Source organism: Bacillus rossius, chromosome 18, assembly GCF_032445375.1.
Source record: "Bacillus rossius redtenbacheri isolate Brsri chromosome 18, Brsri_v3, whole genome shotgun sequence".
Lineage (NCBI taxonomy): Eukaryota > Metazoa > Arthropoda > Insecta > Phasmatodea > Bacillidae > Bacillus > Bacillus rossius.
Window position 1 is genome coordinate 4977590 of NC_086345.1, and position 18686 is coordinate 4996275.

General features: G+C 35.9%; 1 protein-coding gene across 1 annotated transcript in view; it reads left to right on the top strand.

The window, feature by feature from the left end:
• Positions 1 to 18686, top strand: part of LOC134541364 (dipeptidase 1-like) — a 226429-nt gene that overhangs the window by 11059 nt on the left and 196684 nt on the right. Inside the window, exon 2 of the mRNA XM_063384786.1 lies at positions 7430 to 7580. Coding sequence (XP_063240856.1) covers positions 7430 to 7580 — 151 coding nt within the window. The remainder of the gene's footprint in view (positions 1 to 7429; positions 7581 to 18686) is intronic.

The window sequence follows — 18686 nt, forward strand, 5'->3', positions numbered from 1 at the left end:
ATATGGTGCCAATAAACTTACTATCCTACTAAATGCATTTTTTTATATTTTGGAATGTGCAGATATTTTGATGCTTGTTACGCAAACACTTTTTTACAACTGAACTAATTTGGATGAAAGTTGGATCGTAGGTTGTCCATGAAATGTATTATTTTTATCAAAAATTATCTCAGAAGTTTTTAATTCGAAGAGTTTGAAAAATGAGGTTAAATTTGGTTTAACAGTAAAGTGTTGCATCTCAAAATTCTAGTCAGATGCAAGGAACGAACCTAAGTTGTTATTTATGTTGTGTAATTTTTTTATGGAATTTTTAGAAATTGTATACCGCAAAGGGTTAAAAGGGATAAGATTTGAGTTTTATATAGTGAAAATGTTTACCTAGGAATTTTTGACCAAAGCCATGTCTATCATCGAAATGAAATATAGCTAATGCACAAGTACCAAATAAATATTTATATACAGCATGATGGTATTTGAAACCAGTTGTAAAAGTCTGCTTTGTAGAAAAAAATACAGATGAACGTTGGTATTCTTTAAAAAAAATCGTCACTATTTGAAACCGATAAATGTGAATATGAATTGTGACCCGCCAGACAACATACAACACAGTAATGAAATTAAAGTGAATAGTAATAATAAACTATAAAAATTAACTTCAATAAAAATTTTTAAACGGATTAAAAAGTATATACAAATTTATCTTAGCCCCATGCAGATAGATATATAACCAAATACAGTTTCCATACCCCATTTCAGATGGTCCTGAAGTTTGTAATTCTAAATATTAATACCTATGAAAATAATTGTAATATTTTTAACGAAAAACAAGGAGCGCATGCAATAGATTATTAATGCATGAATTGTCCACCTAAGTCACTAACGATTTTATTGCAATCAGTGTATTATTGCTATCAATGGTTGTGTGAGTTTTATCAACTACAATTGCTCTCTACACGCCGAACCTACTATTATCCGTTGCATGCGCTCCATGTTTGTCGTTTTAAATCTTAAAAGTATTTTCATAGCTATTAAATATTAACAATTACAAGTTTCCAGGAACGTCTGTAATGGGGGTAAGGAACCTGTGTTGGTTTAATAATCAGTGTTAAGCTAGGAGAAATTATTTTATACTTTTTTGTCTATTTCAATGGTTTTTCGTTTCACGGTCCATAGACCCCAAACTATCGTGAACTCAAAATTATCTATATATACAATATTTTATTGACACGATAACTATTGCAATTATTGACAAATCACTTCCAAACTGATACATAAAATCTACTAGTGGAAAATCTCAGTCAAGTTAGTTAAGGGCGTATGTCCCGTTCCAGGTCATGATTTTAGATTTATATTAATCACTAATCAACTTTTAGACATTTTCAATCGTTTAACTTTCATGAAATGAAATATATATATAGTTGCATACTTTTTGCATAATTAGCTGCCAAAGTTACATTTTTAACCTTTTTGGGTTGTACAAATAAGGAGAATTTAATTTATAGCAGAACTGAAACTTTTTAGGATTAACTGCTATGCCACTGGCTACTTCAAGAAATGGTTTGCATTTCTTTCAGAAAATATTAATTAATTTTACCTGACATTTCAAAATTCTCAAAATTTTTATGATCTTGACAGCCAAGAAACATGAAATTAGTTTTTGTGATGGAAATGCAAACCATTTCTTGAAGTAGCCAGTGGCATTGCAGTTAATCTTAAAAAGTTTCAGTTCTGCAATAAATTAAATTCTCGTTATTTGTACAACCCAAAAAGGTTAAAAATGTAACTTTGGCAGCTAATTATGCAAAAAGTATGCAACTATATATATTTTTCATTTCGTGAAAGTTAAACGATTGAAAATGTCTAAAAGTTGATTAGTGATTAATATAAATCTAAAATCATGACCTGGAACGGGTCATACACCCTTAATGGGCAATATTAGATTAAAGGGGTAGAAATAGAGAAGGTTTTTCGAAAAACAGAATAATCGCCGTAAGTCCCATGATATGGAAAAATCACATACATTTGAACTCGTACGAATAAATCCAAATTCTATTGTCTCAATAAGTTTTTGATACGACCAACCATAAATTAAAAGGGTTGAAAAAAAGTGTTAGAGGACAAAAAAAATCATAACTCCTTTCGTAGGTACAAAATCTAATTCGTAGAAATTATGTATTCATCTTATAATTATTATCTAAAACTTTTGTTTGAAACAATTTTTGATTAGACAACTATTGCTGCAAGGGGTTGAAAAAAATAAGGGGAAAAAATCACAACTCCGTTAGTAGTTACATTATTAAATCCGTTCCGATTGTTTTTACATTTTATAACTTTTATATAAAACCTTTGTTTGAAACAATTTTTGATAAGACGAACCATTGTTTCAGGAAGTTGAAAAATTAAACGGGTAGAATTAAAAAAAAATCAAAAGTTCCGTACCATGTTCACTGTCAAATCCGTTTGGTTTTTATGTAAAATCAAAAATGATTATTTACATCTTTCGTCTCAAATAATGCAAGGAGTAGAATAAACGAGGTATGGAGGACAAAAAATCATAACTTCCTTCGAAGGCATAAAATCTATTTTGTACGAATTGTGTATTAATAGCCTATTATTATTTTTACCTAAAACTTTTGCTGAAACAGTTTTTTATATTAAAAACCATTACTGCAACGGGTAGAAATAACAAGGGCAATAAAGACAAAATGTTATATTTTTTTAATATATATACTATCAAATTCATTATAATTTATTGCAAAACGCTTGAACTGTATTTAAAACATTTGGCTGAAATAATTTTTGATGAAACGAACTATTACTGTAAAAACAGGGGTTGAAACAAATAAAATAACTTTATTTTTGTCGAATTCATCGTAATTTATTAATATGCATGTAAATGTTACATTAGTTCTTTGTCCGAAAAAAATTTATACGAACACATATTAGTTTAAGGGATGAAAAGCAGTGTTTCAAGATCAAAAATAATTGCATAAGTACGTAAGTAGGCATAATATGAAATTCGTTAAAACATTCAATGCTGGATACATTAAATTAAAAACATTAGAAATGTTTTTTTTTTTTTAGTTTTGTGTGAGTAATTTTGCAATCGATTTATTAACATCTTGGCTGGAGCAGTCGGTAATGTACGCGCCTCCTGGGAGTGGTGTGTTATGCATTCCGCAACACTGTGCTGTTCTACTCGTAGCCTAACGACTTGAATCTGGGGGCATCGGTGAACAAAACCAAACAAATTTTTACCGAGCAGACAATCAAACAGACAGACAAAAAAACAGAGTTACTAATCCATTATCATTGAGTTATGATTTGTGTTCAAAGTTTCAAGTGGCTATCTCATCGGGATGGTAGTTTAAAATTTGTACCGTACAGAGAAACAAGAAACTGAGTTTATAAAAAAGTGTAAACTACGAGAAAACCAACACCCCTGAATACAGGCCAATGTCAACAGCTGGCGGCTGGATACTTGCCGGATTACAGAATGTGGCGTACTTTAAAATGCTGGGTTAGAGATCTTTTACTGTGACAAGACATAATGTCTCATAACATTAATAAGCAGTAGGTAAGAAGTTGGTTGCGCTGTTAGACATAAGAGTAAACTTACGGACTTTTAAACGAAGATCACAACTGAAGCAAGCGAGAGTTTCGTGAGTATTTTCAGATAACTGGCAATTCTAAGGAATCACGCCATGTTTCGACTTCAGAGTTTTATGTTTTTTTTTTCTAAAAAAAAAAAAAGGTAATCATACACGGTGTTACGTCTCCTTCACACTTGAGTGATAGGTAACAATCGTGGTTCCCGAACTGCATGTATAACAATTAAATGTAAAATTCTGAATTTTAGAATTATTTTAAAAAAATGATTCCAAGTGAAATAACCCCACAGAGATGGAACAGCCGCAAACTTAAAAAAAAAATTGTGGATAATAATAAATTGGGTAATGAATGAAAATAATATCAATAAGCTAAAACGATGATTACTTAATAACAAATTCTTATAAATGCGTAAACGGATATTTTTCACAAAATTGCCTTGTTTATGCAAAAAAGTTTAATAATGAAAAACTATTACCTAATTTAAAGTGGTCTAACATATAGCATAAACATACCAAGCGAATCAAAACCAAAATGGGAATCTATTAAATATTATAATTTAGAAAAACACAATAAAAAATGCACAAAAATTAAAAAATTAATAAAAGTTTTAAAAGAGTTTAAAAAATTCTAAATTTCTTGCACTCCGAAAACTCTTTTAAATGGGCACCTAAAACCTTGAAATAAGTTAAATTCAAAATATTGAAAACAAATGTTATTTCAAAAGTCGCAGTCAAATTCCCCATACATACCGAAGGTAGGTGGTTACTTGGTCGCCGTCCAGTATTTAACGTTCGCCTAACAACGTTTCTTGGTAGCCTTAGTAGTTAGTAAAATTAATAAAAGGAATAAGAATATTTCTTGGCTTAACACCAAATGACTCGAAGAACCCGCAAGTTGTTTCCTAAAAAAAAATTGACGTAGATTTATACTCCACTTATGCAGAGCTAGTTGATAATCCATTCAGCAAAGCTCAAATTCTTACGCAGTTACAAAAAAAAAGCAGCAAAAATTAATAAAGAACGTTCAAATTGCATCAACAGGTAACCAACGATTAACATGGGCAGAAAATTTAAATTTTAAATTTGAGTGCTATCTAAAATTTGAAGTCATAAATTTTACGAAATTACAGTATAGGTTCCCGAAAAAACTAGTTTCAAAAATAAAAATTTTATCTTTAATTCTAAAATCTAAATCTGCTGTTAAACCATCTGTTACTAACGAAGGGTCATATTACTGCTGAGTATAATTCATCTAAATTGCCATAAGATAGTGTCGGAGTGCTGTGACTTACTTGCATGCTGCGCCTTTGAGGTCTAAGTTGGTAACGGACATTTTCACTCCAATGTCAGAGGGTTTGGCAGTTGCAGAGAGTTCTCAGCGTGTAATTTTCGAGGCCGTAGGTCATACTCGTAGCAGGGACGAAGCCAGGGGAGGAGGGGTCCGCAACCCCCCTCCCCCTTCCCGGTAGCTAAACCCGAAGAAAATACAGAATATTAGCTTAGGTTACAGATATAGTGTTTGTGAAGGATTATTTTTATCCATACTGGGCTTCCGTAGTGACTTTCTTCACGTGTGTCAAGTTGGTGACCACACATTGGAATTTCAAGGTCAAAATTTGTCAAAAAATTAGTGCTCAATTTGTGCTAATTTTTGCCGTAGAAAACAGAATTTGTGCTGCATTACGTAAAAAGTTATACTATATAGTAAATTAGTCGCCAACTTGACGTCTAGTTGGCGACCAACTTACTATATGCTTTAACTTTTTATGTAATGCAGCACAAATTATCTTTAATCGAGCACTAACTTTTGACAAATTTTGAACTTGAAATTCAAATGTGTGGTGGCCATGTGTCAATTTGCTTCAAACATATCAAGGGCTATAACTTTTTTGTTTACGTTGCGATAGTCTCGAAATTTTGGCTTCTGGCAGCACCAATTGAGAACTAATTCGTGACATGAAATTCAGTTCAAAAAATTGATATTTTCCTTGACTTGACGTCAAGTTGGCGACCAACTTACTATATGCTATAACATTTTACGTAATGCAGCACAAATTCTGTTTTCTACAGCACAAATTAGCACAAATTGAGCACTAATTTTTGACAATTTTTGACCTTGAAATTCCAATGTGTGGTCGCCAACATGATACACGTTCTTTCTTTCCTTCTTTTACTCGATCTCAGATTTCAAAGACGGTAGTATTTTGTTCCCACGTATTATAGTTTTAATATCAGTTCGCGCACTTGTACGGGCACATTTCCTCAGCCAGTCGCGTCCACGCGTCTGACAAACATGGACAATTTAGTGACGCGGGCACGTGTGATTAATGTTTCTAAGGACCTTAATGTGTACTTATGTATTTATTACTTGTCTGGTGATTTCATTAAGAAAACTTGATACAAGAAAAAATATATTTTTTAAACAATTATATTTATTTAATCAAATTATATAATTATTTGTTTTTAAGTAATTTTTATTTTATTAATATTAAATAAATCTTTGTGTGATACTATTCTTTTTTAAAATTATATTATAAAAAGGCAGGTCACATACAAAAAAATTGGACCCCCCCCCACCCTTCACAAAATCCTGTTTACGGCCCTGCTCCTAGTCACAGCCATCGTTCGAGGTCTGAATCAGTGATTCACACAATGGCGTCGTACCACCTTCCGTGCTGACCTCTGACGTCATCCCTCACCTGGTCGCTGGTCGGGGCGACTGCGCGCAACAAGGGCATTCCTGCGCGTAGCCAACCTGCCACTCGGCGAACGAACCTTAACAGTTGACCCTTTTTTTGTTGTTGTTACATGCATAAATATAATTAAGGTTAATTTACTAGCTTCAGAAAAAAATGTGTGCGTGGATTATTAGCGTGACAGAAGTTAAACGTCTTTTTTATAATATTGTTAGGTATAGAAAATATAATTTTCTTTAGCTGGGATCGCAAATAAAAAATATATAGGCAAGTATGCAGACGCTAAATTATGCTATTGCGTAAGTATGCTAGTATGCAAATTTGCAAATATGTAAATAATCTAGTTTGAAAGTGTGCTTGGATGAATGTATGAAAGTATACAACTTTTCAAGTTAGCAAGTACGCAAGATTGCAAGTATATGTACTTGCAATGTCAATACGTTAGTTAGATATTAAAATACGCTGCCTCTTTAGAAACGGCATACATATATAAAATAAAAGTTATTTTTTGTCACTGCAGAAGAAAAGCTGATGTTGATTTCTATGAAAGTATACAAGTATGAAAGTGTGCATAGGTACTACAAGTGTGCGGTTTGCAAGTTTGAAAGTACGTAGGGTGCAAGCAAATAAAGTGTGCGATCATGCGAGTGTGCAAGCATGCAAGCGAGTTTGCAAACATTTAATTATGCACGTGTGCATGTGTGAAAGAATGTCTATGTGCAAGTGTTGCCGTGTAAAAGTATGTAAGTGTGAAAGTATGCATTAGTGCAAGTGTGCAAGTGTGCAGCGTCATTTCTCCCTCTTTCCTGCCGTCTCCTCCTCTACCGGTTTCCCCCAACAAGTACCTAACTATTCCTCTCGTGCGCTGGGAATTTTCGTGACGCTCGAATATTGTAGTGAATTTAAAAAAAAAGTTAAAATAAAAATAACTAGCTTTAATTATATTATGATGTAATTTAAATTTGTATCTAGTCAAAATACCTGCATGTGCTGTGTCCCTAGGCCACAAGGTGGACACAGCAACAGTGTTCCTGCGGCGGGCCAGACGAGTGTTGGAATGTGTAGTTGAGTGCTGGAGGTGGGTCCGAGTGCCCGTGGTGAGTCGGAGGCGGCTGTGCGCAGGCATGGCGGGGGCGGAGCGGAGCCGGGGGCGGCCGGGGGCGGCGGCGCTGATGCTCGGCCTGCTGGCGGCGGCGCTGGCGGCGGCCGCCGACCACGAGGCCCGTCTGGAGGCGGCGCGCCGCGTGCTGGCCGAGGCGCCGCTCATCGACGGGTGAGCCCCCTCCCCTCCCACTCACCACCACTCACCTGCTGCTCTCATCACCACTCACCTGCTGCTCTCACTTCCACTCACCTCCAATCACTTCCACTCACCTCCACTCACCTCCAATCACTTCCACTCACCTCCACTCACCTCCACTCACCACCACTCACCACCACTCACCTCCACTCACCTCCACTCACCACCACTCACCACCACTCACCACCACTCACCACCACTCACCACCACCCACCACCACTCACTATCATTCACCATCACTCACCATCACAACTTACCACAACTTACCAACACTCACCACCACTCACCACCCCTCACCATCACTCACCTCCACTCACCTCCACTCACCTCCACACACATCCACACACCTCCACTCACCTCCACTCACCTCCACTCTCCTCCACTCTCCTCCACTCACCACCACTCATCACCACCCACCACCACTCACCATCACTCACCATAACAACTAACCACAACTTACCACCACTCACCACCACTCACCACCCCTCACCACCCCTTACCATCACTCACCATCACAACTTACCACAACTCACCTCCACTCACCTCCACTCACCACCACTCACCACCACTCACCACCACCACTCAACACCACTCAACACCACTCACCTCCACTCACCTCCACTCACCACCACTCACCACCACTCACCTCCACTCACCACCACTCACCACCACCCACCACCACTCACTATCATTCACCATCACTCACCATCACAACTTACCACAACTTACCAACACTCACCACCACTCACCACCCCTCACCATCACTCACCTCCACTCACCTCCACTCACCTCCACACACATCCACACACCTCCACTCACCTCCACTCACCTCCACTCTCCTCCACTCTCCTCCACTCACCACCACTCATCACCACCCACCACCACTCACCATCACTCACCATAACAACTAACCACAACTTACCACCACTCACCACCACTCACCACCCCTCACCACCCCTTACCATCACTCACCATCACAACTTACCACAACTCACCTCCACTCACCTCCACTCACCACCACTCACCACCACTCACCACCACCACTCAACACCACTCAACACCACTCACCTCCACTCACCTCCACTCACCACCACTCACCACCACTCACCACCACCACTCATCACCACTCACCACCACTCACCATCACTCGCCTGCTGCTCTCACATAGGCCGGGGATCTTCGTCCATGCGCGGTCCGTCTCTGCTCTGTTCGGATCACGCAACAGCCACCACAACTACAATACATCAGCCAAACTTTTAAAACCTCGTAGAATCTACAGCAGAAAACCTACTTTTAGCACGTTGTAAAACAAACCTTTGAGAATGAACCCAACTACACTATTTACTTACTGCTTTATACACCCGATCGAAGCCGGTAACGGAAACTATTTTAAAATAAATCAAATATTTTTACTAGTTTAAAACACATAATGTAAGTTATTTTGGTAATGCATCCCATTTTCCAGATTCATTTATTACAAAAACTGTTAACATTTTAACTTAAACATTTAGTTATTTTTATTTATATTTATATTAAGAAATTCACATTTACCAAACGATCTGTATTGCATGAGGTTCTCAAGCTTACGTAACATTTTATTTCGCTAAACACAGGATGAATATTTAGAATTTAAAAAAAGAGGCATTGGTAAACAATTTTTTTTCTATGAAACCGAGTTCATGTAATTTATTCGAGGTAAGGACATGTCTGTATTTCTTATAGATAAAAAAATAAAAGAAAAACAGGAAGTAGAGCAGACGGTAGGCCAACGAAGCTTCGTATCGTAGCCTTTTCTTTCTTACTCTGTTTCCCATTTACATCCTGGCCGGCGAGAAAAACAGGACGTGGATACGGGAGCCATTTTTCTTACCGCCCTTACTATCTCGCTACAGACAGGTTCCGGTAATGCCCCAGGGTAAGGGGGGGGGGTGGCAGAGTTCGAAGGGAGGAGGGAAAGAGAGAGAAAGAGAGAGAGAGTAGGTTGCAAGCCAAACGAACCAAGAAACCAACAATTTCCTCTTCCACCCGACCGCTTCGTAAAAAAAAATTATATATATATATATATATATATATATATATATATATATATAACTGGCAGGATTTTGTCCTCCAACCTTTAAAAATTACTTTTCCCTGCTACGCTACTACACTCGATTTTTTTTCTCTTTATTTTTTTTTTGTAGCATTCATACGCTCGTGAGTACGCACGTGGAGAGGTTTAAAGAATGACTCTTACGTAACTTGCTGCCACGAAAATAACATGCCATTACATTGTGGAATTGAGGCGTTTTCCGTAATATTTCGGGCGTGACGCAGTAATCCTCGCACCAACTGATTGTCGCTGTGGTCATCTCGTGGCCAGCGGACAAACACTTAGCTAGCGATGTCTTGCTTGCAACCACCACCAGGACAAGACGGCAGCAATTCAGTAGCAGCTTTCTGTCTGCTTGATGCATTTTATAACTGGTGCAAGAAACATGCTCTAAGTTCGTTTCACTAATCAAAAGAACTATGTAATTCGACCGTAAGAAAGTTATTTAATACATTTTTTGACGTGACAACGTCTAATAAATCGATGAACGCCGGCTGCATGCTCGAAAAAGTGTCCCGTTACGCACATAATTCCGTTACGCTGTGTCCCGTTACGCATTGTACCGTTACGCTGTGTCCCGTTACGCTCATTGTACGCGTATCTATCTCTCTTCCACTCGACTGTTTATAAAGTGAAGTGAAAAGTTAATGTGGTTTTCTTTGCTTATTACAACAACAATTTCGGCAATAAAAGGTTAATTATTCTTGCATTTGAAAAATCTAATTACTAGTATAATTTCAAGTATTTATTCTTTTATTATTAAAATAAATTGTTTAAATTTTATTCATAAAGTAAGCAATTATTTTATCAATGTTTTGTTATGACGTTGTCACGTTAAACTATCGTCCGTAAACTGACTTTACAGACAACCAATTTTTTTTCTTTATAAAATTAATTTACCTTCAATTAACATTAACTCTATGGCTAATTTAAATTTCAGTAAAAAGTTTCCTTTAGGTCTTAATTTTTTTTTACTACCACTTCGTAGTTAACATATATAAAGATACATAATTTGTAGACCCGGAAAATATAATTTTCAAATTATATTATTAATATTAATTTTTAACCATCTTTTATTCAAATATTTTCAGTTTTAAAAAAAACTTACGTAATCTTGTAACATATTGACACTAAAACACCGAGACAAATAAAGTCATGCCGTTAGTAGTATATGCATAGTATTCCGAGCCATAGTGCTGGTGCGTGGCATTAGTGGCGAGGTCCGCCATTTTGGATTGTGACGTCACGGTGGTCCTCTTGGATGACCTTGACCCGGTATCTTGGATCCCGCCTTTTTATATTTGAATCGGCACATGCTAAAAGGTCCTCAGTCGCAAAAAAAAATGGCAAAGTGTGTTAAACATAAAAATCGCAAGTTATAGGATAGCTTCAACTATCTATGCTAAAAGGGATTGAGTCACACGTACGGGTTATCTAATATTAGCCAGGTAAATTCTAAACGTACGCTAAAAGGGTTGCTTAGAGACCAAATTTATTCGTTTTTCTGAAAACTGGGTTGCTTGGACTGAGGCTCTTTTAGCATGTGCCGATTCAATTACGACATCACAGTCGCCATTTTGTTTTTGTCCGCTTGGAGGTTGCCATCCTGCATGACGTATTGTTCGCCATATTTGTATCTGTCGTTTATTCTCAAAGTGCGCCGGCATCGCTCAGTGATTTGATTCAGCTTTGGCTGAGTGCGAGTTCTAAGCCAAAAGCAGAAGCTGAGATATTACTATTTAATTTAAGCGTATCGCGAAATGAATCCACGAAATTTTCCCGGTCTCTAATGATTTAAATACCTCGGATTGCACAATTAATAATAAATTGTGTGTGCAATGAGACCCCGTATTTCCTTGGTAGCTGCGGTCACTAAGGCATCACGCTCATTTACCTACACAGTGTATCGGTTTCGCATCCCAGAACCTAGCTACACTCGAACTCACTAACGAGTCGGTACTAAGTAATCCATAGTCTATATTACCCTACAGATGTGCCCCATCGTACGAAACCAAATGACACAAAACCCCATATATATAACACCTTTCTATAGTGATACTTCATGAAATGTAGTAAGATTTGAATAAAATTTGATATGCATTTTAGTTAAGAAATTTTTTTTATGATTTTTTTAGCTTTTTAATACTTATAACACACCAATTTTATTAATATAAAATATTGTTAGTTATCATTTTATAATCATATGTTTTATCAATTCTATTTTTATTATGGTTTAATTACCACCATTTCTCAAAAACACTGTTCTGATAATAGTGATATATCTATTTTAACATCTTATAAATATGCAGGAGTTTATTATTTCATTTATGTTTTATATTTTTCCTTTATATTTTATACTTTGGTTTTTCATTGTTTACAAAATCTTTTTTTGTGTGTTAGTTGTCCATTTCTACATGTGTGTTTGCTTTAAATGTGTTGTGCCTACCTCTAAAATTTCAATTTCATACTGTTGGTAGGCATAATACAAATAAATAAATAAATAAAGATAAAAACTTATATCTTTTCTTGGCTCGTGGGATTTAGCCACGTTGAGTACGAAGGTTTCACTGACGTTTCGGTCATCACTGTTGTCACCATCACCAGACCAGGATGCAGCTCAATTACAAAAAAAAATTCAGGTAATGGCGAAAAAATGCGATTTTTTTTAGTATGAGAGTTTTACCATAAATATATCATCACTGCATTCCAGCTAAATAAAAAAATATTTTTAATGCAAAATGTTTCTAAACATTTTCTAATCAATTTTGAACTTAGCGCCAAATATTCTCGCCAAACCATTTATAAAATTTTAAAGTCTAATTTTTAAAACTATTTGGTGAGTTTAGAATTTTTATAGCATCATCTCAGCTCTTACGAGTTGAATAACTAAACAAGATTCTATCATTATTATTTTTTAACTAAAAAAAAGTTTTTTATAGAGACAAAAACTCTAGGTTATACAAGTTATTTAATTGCCTTAAATATTTTCTGTGGAACTTGTAATGTAAGCTGTAGAAAAATTTATCACACTCTAATAACAAAGAGACATGTGTGGTGTATGTATAAAAACGTAATAAATCATTGACTGATGTCTCATTCACTGATTACGTGAAGGTTCCGAAGTCGCCATCCACGGTGTACTCGTGTGGATACGGGGTTATCAATCAAACCTTCATCGCCTGCCTCAGACAAGCACTATGGGCTTAAGTGCATGGAGGTCTCAGTGGTTACGATTTTTTTTATGAGGTTTCATTAGTCACATGCGACTCTCGACCTTTTCAACTCGCGTCATTTCCGTCCGTTCACATGCGTGAGAAACATGGCTTTTCGAAAGAAAAAAAAAATTGCTTGGGCCTAGTTGCTTTTTCAACAGCGAGGTCCTCAAAGATGCTAAAGAATTTCCCTTATGCAAACTGAAAACCGTACCAAAAAATGAAATTGAATTCACATTTTAAATTAAATAATTTTTTTTAAGTTTGGATAAACCTGTTTTCCTTATAATTTGAGAACTGAAATTTATTTTATCACGCTCGGCACTGTTTTCAAGAATTCTACGTTAACTTCGGTGTCCGATTTTCGTATTATAAGTTTATTTCCAAAATGAGAACACTGGCGAGTCCTGAAAGACACGCTCGCCAATTTTTAAAAAGCGGAATTTATTTTAGGCAAATTAAAAACAAGCATTAGGTATTTATGGTCATTATGTTTCAGTGTAACTCTCAATATTAAATTACTGTACGACACAAGTAGTATATAATAGCTGGTCCTGCACCGGGAGCTGGAGCATGGTGCGTGGTGCCGATGTCTGCCATCTTGAATTCTTATGTCACGGCAGCAATTTTGGATGACCTTGACCTATGACCATGACCATGAACTTAAACCTTGACCTTGAACTTTGACTTTGACTTTGACCTCTATTCTTAACTTTAACCATTAACTACCTTAATTGTCATCTTAGATTCCGCCATCTTGTCATCGAGCATCCCAATATTTGAACATAGAAATTTTCGTTATGGTAGCCATATTGTATTCTATTAACATGTCCGCCATCTTGGCTCTGATGTTACCACCAGTTTTTTTAGATTCTGGTGTCATATCCGCCATATTGTTTTCGTCTGCTGGATGTCGCCATATTGGATGATGTAATGGCTGCCATTTTGTTTTTTCTGTTCTGATGGAGGCCGCCATCTTTTATTTTGTCATCTTTTGTTTTTTGTATTTGTTCCTAGAGAACACCTGCAAAATACAATTTAAGTTTATGATCCAAATCATCACGGCAAGACTGCTTCCGAATGGAGTCGCGGGCGATAAACACCGAAGAGATGCAACAACGGTGACGACAGAAGGTCGTATTAATCAATCCATAGGGCTTCAACATTGTTTGTGAAAATTTTAATAATTGTGCGAAAATAATCTAAATTAATTGAAAATGTGTTTTTTGTATGTCTGAAAAGGTTTTCACCGTCGTAAGACGTCATTTTACCACGGTTTACAAGCTCCAAGTATATATCAATGATATCGGTATTTAATAGTGTAATTTAAAAGAAAATAATTTAATGTTACAAAAATATTTTTCTGCGGGGTTTTTTTTTTTTTTTTAATTTTTTGTGCCAGGTGACATTTGCCGCTTCCAGTTCCGATAAACTTTTACTGCAAGACAACATTTTATCTCAATTATTCAGCTACGCAGGTAAAAAACTATCAGGAACCACTCAGGTTAACAACTATCCCATCACACAAAACCATGTTTTCACATTTATCTAGGATTGTCCTTTGTTATGTACGTACGTCCCAAGCTCTACTGCCGTCTGGCGTCTCTCAAGTAGCTTGGCTAGGTAACTGCTGCCTGATGATGGCGACTGCAATGTCGACCGAAACGTTGGTGAATTATTCGCCACGGACCGCGGCTACAACCCAGAAGCCAAGCTACTTCAGACAATGGCCGTGAAAGCTTGCGAACATTACTGGCGTCTCTTAATTGCCTCGACTGCAACTACGGATGATCCTCTACGGAGCCATCACCCCCTGTGATTGGTCCTCCAGACCAGCTGGGGATGTGATTACCCGTGATTACCCAGGGCAGGTCACTGACCTTGAACACGGGCGTCTGGCTTGGTTGACCTCTCTGTGGAACCGATTACATTCCGTTAGCACTTCGTCCTCCATCAATATTAGTTCTGTACTGTTCTATAGTGTGTGCGCAGAGTCCATTAGAGACAGCAGGAAAATTTATTGCTTATTATATTATAACTGTTGTATAGTGTGTGCGCAGAGTTCATTAGTGACAGAAAGGGAAATTTCTTGCTTATTATATTTTTGCTTGTTGCGTAAAAGGTGTTAAGTCCACAATCATAGTTTTGAGAAAATCGCGTTTAAATATTATCAGGTTTCTTGAAGTCAATTTTTTTTTTAGCTTTAATAACTGCTTTAGAACTTTGGAAACATATTAATTGTTTTAAAATATTGTCTCTTATCTTCCTTATCAATTTTAAAAGTAAATAATTCAATATCACTGCGTATTTTAACCATTTGTGACTTAACCCCTTTTACGCAACAAGCACAGTTAATATTAGGTATAGGCAACATAATTCTCTTTGGCTGAGATCGCAGATAAAAAAAAATATATATGCGAGTATGCGAGCGCTAAATTATGTTATTGCGCAAGTATGCAAGTGTGCAAGAATGTACGTGTGCCTAGTTTACAACTATGCAAGTGTGCAAGTTTTCAAGTGTGTTAAGTATACAAGTATGCAAGTGTGTAAGTATACAAGTATGCAAGTGTGTAAGTATACAAGTATGCAAGTGTGTAAGTATACAAGTATGCAAGTGTTTAAGTATACAAGTATGCAAGTGTATAAGTATGCAAGTGTGCAATAATGCAAGTATGTAAGTGTGTAAGTATGAAAGTAAACAAGTACGCTGCGTCATTTCTACCTCTCCCCTGCCGTCTCCTCCTCTCCCGGTTCCTCCAACCGCGTACTTAACTATTCCCCTCATGCAATCGGAATTTTCGTAACGCTCGTGTTGGGAGACCTGCAAACTTACAGAATTAAGGCTCATAACTTTGAAAAGCCAACTGCTACAATAATTTTTATCGACAAATAAATAATGTTCCGCCTCTTAATCAAGAAACTCGTGGGATATATGGCATCATTTATTTCTTTTTATATAAAGCCTAAAATCAAACTAAACTTTTTTTGCCGTGTGCTAGTTTACATAATTATAATTAGTGGTCAAATGACCAGTTTGTTTCTGAGAGTCTTTATTTTCCTATAAATTTTTATGATGATAGCTAAAAAGCAATAATTTTTTTCTAGTGTATTATCAAACAATATATCAACCGTTGCCTGATTTCGGTGGCTCATAAATTTGAGCCTTGAAAGGTTGAAGTATATTACAGACACCATTCTCAGGGTAGCTGTGACTAACTGAGGTTTTATTTTTACGCATAATGGGGTTCAAGGTAAAAACATTATTTTATTACATCTACCAGAAAAATTCAAAATATATGAGTACTTTGTATATTGGAAAAAATGTTAAACTATTTTACTAAACTTTTTTCAATTAAAATTCTTAAACAAAATTATTGATTCGCTGTTGTTGTAGATTAGTTCTATATAGAATTTCTTCGTAAAAGTAGAAGAAGATCGTTTGATACATTGCCTAAGGGAGAGAAATGTATTCATGTAAATATTTAAGAAATAAATATCTGTTTTTTTTCTTTTTACTAGATAGTTTTTTTTATTTCCTTAATGACACCGAAGTACCGAAATTGAGTAATTGTTTCGAAAGGCGCCAAAGCATCTAGCTACGACGAGAAATGAAGAAGAATTGTGGCGTAGGGAAATGATTTGTGTGTTTGTCAGAGACATTTTCGGAATGGAAATTGTAAAAACCCAGGAAGCGCCTCTGGCGTTATAAATCTCTCAGTGGAATCAGAATGAAAGCATCTGCAAATGAATCACCAGTGGCATTCATGGATGAGTATGACAGTTGAAAAATAACCTAGATTTAAGTAAAAAAAGTAGTCACTAGTCTCCGTAAAATGAGCTTCTGCGGACTGTATGTCAGGTAATATATAATAACATTAAAAATTAAAATATGTGCTTCTATCCCCGTTCACTCACAAAGGTAGTCTTTTAAAGAACTCTCCTTTTTACTTGGAATTGGTAGGAAGCATTTCTTTGTGACAATATATTTATCCAGCTAGAGATATATTACTTTAAATGTGAGCTCAGAATTCAACGAATATTTGCTGTTATTAGTTAAAATAAACACGTATAAAAAGACTTCTACATTTATACAATTATGACAGCTAAACTTTATAAAAAATTTTAATAATTTATTGGAATAATTATTTGTCCCAACTTATGATTTCGATTTTCAAGTAGAAATTTGTAGATGTTTGATAAAATTTCACGTTGTTACTACTAAATTTCATTTTATGAAAAATCGGAAAACACTTTTCAAATAATAAAATATTTGCGAAAAATCACTCGAAAAAGGAAGCGGTAGTTTGGTTTAAAAATGAACAATTTTTAATACTTATACTAATTTAAGAAAAGGTAAGGGACTGAATACCATTAGCGTACTTAAAGACTTACGTAGGGTAAATATTACATTTTTTTAATAAAACGCTAAGATTTTAAATATATATATGTAGGTTCCTTCTTACAACAAAAATTATATCCCATCAGCTAATCAAGCAGTCAAACTGATATGGGTATGAATAATAAACATACAAAAACTACAAATTCAATTTTACCAATTTGTGAAATAGGACTTGTTTAGTTTTAATATAAAATAATCAAATCTACTCGATAAAACTCTAACACTACCTGACTGATAGACAAGGCACAGTCTTAACCGGTGGACCTAGAGATATGAAATTGGGAGGAAATATCCTTTATTAACCTAGGGGTGGACTAAAGAGATTTTTTTTGACAATACCATCCCTCGAGTGCGAAAGGGGTTGTAAAATTTGTATGAAGCGAAATACCACTCACTTACTCATCACAAATTCTCACAATAAGACTTACAGACTTGAACTGTGGCACGTGTATTTTCTTTTTTTGCTACGCAGGCATCCACTAAGAAATAATTTTATGAAAATCAGTTCCTAAAAAGGATTGCGGAGCCGTCAAAATTAAAAATTTTCCCTACTTTTCAATACTGTTGCATTTAGGGTGCTTTTATTTTTCTCCGTGGCAACGGCTATTGCATTGTTGATGCCTTCTGCATCCACATCTGCGAAGTCGTTTTCGTTTTCATTCTTTACTCTGTGTAAATTATTAATCAGTTATTCAAGTAGGTTTTTTAGTATATGTCCCACGGGCTTCATATTCGGCCTGAATGTTCCCGTTACGTATCAACATTTCCTATATATATATATATATATATATATATATATATCCTTTGGATTTAAAAACATTCAGTGATGTTTCTTATATATTTTATAGCCATGAACTGAGAGCGATATTTTCTGCAAATCAACTCCCAAGGGTTATTTACGCCGGGAAAAGCCGGGTACTTCAGATAGTAAACTACATATAGTTTAACAAATTGCATTTATTTGTTTATTAGTATAAAAATTAATATTTATTAACTCATAATGTTAAAATTTCCCAACACCACGCCCATTGGGAGCTAAGTCAGGGCATATTTAGAGTTTGGTTTTCTTGGTCCCTTAAGTATTTTTAATGGAGAATTGACTTTGTTGTGTGCTCGTTGATGGCTTGCCTTTCGTGAACCATCGGACAGTTATATGCATGTCCGCCCTACTGTGCCCGTTTGTGGGACTATGTCTGTGTGATGGACTATGCCTGTGTTTGAGACACTGGTTGTGTGTGGGACTATGCCTGTGTGATGGACTATGCCTGTGTGATGGACTATGCCTGTATAATGGACTATGCCTGTGTTTGGGACACTAGTTGTGTGTGGGACTATGCCTGTGTTTGGGACACTGGTTGTGTGTGGGACTATGCCTG